The sequence below is a fragment of the Charadrius vociferus genome, unplaced genomic scaffold, assembly GCF_000708025.1.
Source record: "Charadrius vociferus isolate BGI_N301 unplaced genomic scaffold, ASM70802v2 scaffold1066, whole genome shotgun sequence".
Classification (NCBI taxonomy): domain Eukaryota; kingdom Metazoa; phylum Chordata; class Aves; order Charadriiformes; family Charadriidae; genus Charadrius; species Charadrius vociferus.
The window spans coordinates 40,081-42,628 of record NW_009648971.1 but is presented as its reverse complement, the minus strand read 5'-3'; the positions used below and the strand labels follow the sequence as shown (position 1 = coordinate 42,628).

Sequence of the window (2,548 nt, the reverse complement as noted above, 5' to 3'; positions counted from 1 at the left end):
GTGCTGGAGGGGCTGCGGAGCTGGGGAGGCAGCGGTGACAGGGGACTCGGCACCGCACCCCCCGTAACCCCAATAAACCTTTGTGGTCCTCCTAAGCTGGCCCAGAGCATCCATCCACATGAAGGGGGATGGGATGGTTGGGATTGGGGCTGGTGGGGATGGCACCAGCTCTTCCAGAACATGTCCTCATGCAAAGGGGGAGAGGAGCAGAGATCATAGAATGGTTTAGGTTGGAAGGGACCTTGAAGATCATCTCGTTCCAACCCCCCTGCCCTGGGCAGGGACACCTCCCACCAGCCCAGGTTGCTCCAAGCCCCGTCCAACCTGGCCTTGAACACCTCCAGGGATGGGGCAGCCACAGCTTCTTGGGGCAACCTGCCCCAGGGGCTCACCGCCCTCACAGGGAAAAATTTCTTCCTGCTATCTCATCTAAACCTCCCCTCTTTCAGTTTAAAACCGATCCAGCTGGTCCTGTGCTCCAGCGCGAGCGTGACTGCGCTGGGGAGGAAGGAAACTTCTGGGCCGGCCACGAGCCCTCTCCACCGGGTGCTGGGAGGGGAAACCACAGGGCTCACATGGCCCAAGGCACGGGGCCTGGAGGAGGCTCTGGGAAAGGGACAGAGAAGAACCAGGGGACGGGGCAGAGCCTGCCCTGCAGCACAGGGGGCCCCCGAGCTGGGACAAGGGCCTGGGGTGAGGAAGGGACCAGCCGGCGTGAGCCCAGGTTGCCAAGGGGGCTCCAGCTACCGGTGGCGGAGGGGAGGGGAGGAGCCAGCCGAGGACAAGCCAGCCCCTCGGAGGGGACAAGGACCCCAGGCAGCGTGGCCGGGCTCAGCCAGCACCGGGATCTGCTCCCTGATCACCCACCTCTCCTTCCCCAGCTCCTGGGGCCCTCCCCTTGTCCCCAAGGACACGGGTGCATGAGCGCTGCAGAAGCCAGCGGTTTATTACGTGTCCACGAGGGCACCGTGAAGCTTCTTGGCTGGTCCCACCACCCACAGCCACGGCGGAGGGAGAGGCACAGACAGCCCGATGAAGGGCAAGGCACGGTGCGAGGGTCCCTTCCATCCCTGCTGCCCCAAGGAGGGGACACCACGCAGGAGATAGCGCTGCTGCCCCCGAACTGCCAGGCACAGGGGTGCTCCTCTGGTGGCTTCTGACCCGATGAGGCTCCGACAGCTCCGGCCACCGCGCTGAAAGATGGCAGTGTGCAGACCGGGGAGGGCTCAAGGGCAGCCAGTTTGGCACAGATCGAAGTCCAGGCGCAAGGAGCCAGCTGGACCCAGCAGGAACTGGCAAGCAGAGGCCCGAGGATGCAGGCAGGAGCATCACGCTGCGGCTGCCCTCATCCTACGGCAGGCAGGAGGCCAAGGCCGGGCCACGAAAGAGGCAAAGAGACGTCCTCACCGCAGCACATCTCTGCCGTAAGGGAGCTGAGCCCGTTCCTCCCGCGGGCAGATGAGTGTCGGGCGCAGGCAGCGGGAGTCCCCGGTGAGGGCAAGGCGACAGGCCGAGGGCAGGACCGGCAGAGCAGGCAGGGGAGCGATGGGGATGGAGAGTTCGGGGCTGGCAGCCCCGGCAGGGCAGGGAGAGACCTCGGCTGCCGCGCAGGTGTCAGCGCTCGGCAGTGAGCAGGGGCTGTGGGGAGAGCATGAGTGAGACCAGTACCTGCATCCCCCTGCCCACCCCCGGGGATGGGCCAGCTGGGGCTGTGGTGTGAGGCACGTCCCCCAGCTCGGCTCCCCAAAGCCACCATGTCACCCAACGTGTCCCCACAGCAGAGCTGGTACCTGACAAGAGTCCGGGGAGTCGGCGTCAGGGCGCCTCCAGCTCGGCCTGGCCAGGGCACCCAGGACCAGCACCCCAAAGAGGAGGATGAGGAGCCCCAGCGTGTTGGCAAAGACAGCCTCGGCGGGCAGGCGCTTGTACTCTGTCGTCCCGTTCTTCCTTGGGAGAAAAGGGACCGAGAGCTTTCCTGGATGTGCCCAACCTTCCTCTAAGCCCACGCAACCCCGCGCCCACCCTGCAGCAGGGAGCTGTGCAGGTTAACCACACACCTAAGGGAGGAATCGCTCACTTCCCTTCGCCGCCCCGTGCTCGGTTTCACCCAATGCTACTTCTGACACCGAGAGGCAACAAACAGACCAATCCATCCCCCTCCTCCCAAACCTCCCTCCCTGCAAGTGCTCTCCCCACGCGCCCCGCGACGCTCACAGGCTGAAGAAGAGCTTCTCGTTGATGCCCGACACGCAGGAGGCCACGGACAGCATGAGGATGGTGGAGCCAAAAAAGACGTGGACGGGCTTGTAGAGGGCACGGAGCCAGGTAGGAGCCCAGGGCAACAAGAAGGCGCTGAAGCCGGCCAGCCACTGCAGGGAGGGAAGGTGAGAGGGGGACGGGGACGAGGGGCTGGGGTGCGGGAGGCTGGAGCAGACCCACCTGGGCAGGAGAAGAGCAGCACGGTGGCCAGTCCCAGCCAGCTGTGCAGCGAATACATGTTGGGCGTCCCGTGGTCGTTGTGGAAGCGAAAGACGGCGACCAGCCCCAC

General features: G+C 65.3%; 2 protein-coding genes across 2 annotated transcripts in view; one reads left to right on the top strand and one right to left on the bottom strand.

The window, feature by feature from the left end:
• DAK (dihydroxyacetone kinase 2 homolog (S. cerevisiae)) overlaps window positions 1-1,462 on the top strand; it is a 4,302-nt gene extending 2,840 nt beyond the window's left edge. The window contains exon 9 of the mRNA XM_009887732.1: window positions 1,170-1,462. Within this exon, the coding sequence (XP_009886034.1) occupies window positions 1,170-1,462 (293 nt within the window). The remainder of the gene's footprint in view (window positions 1-1,169) is intronic.
• A 152-nt stretch (window positions 1,463-1,614) lies between these two features.
• Window positions 1,615-2,548, bottom strand: part of LOC104288854 (cytochrome b ascorbate-dependent protein 3) — a 1,277-nt gene continuing 343 nt past the window's right edge. Inside the window, 4 exon segments of the mRNA XM_009887726.1 lie at window positions 1,615-1,638; window positions 1,791-1,947; window positions 2,215-2,372; window positions 2,444-2,548. The exon segment at window positions 2,444-2,548 is cut by the window's right edge and continues 23 nt beyond it. Coding sequence (XP_009886028.1) covers window positions 1,615-1,638; window positions 1,791-1,947; window positions 2,215-2,372; window positions 2,444-2,548 — 444 coding nt within the window.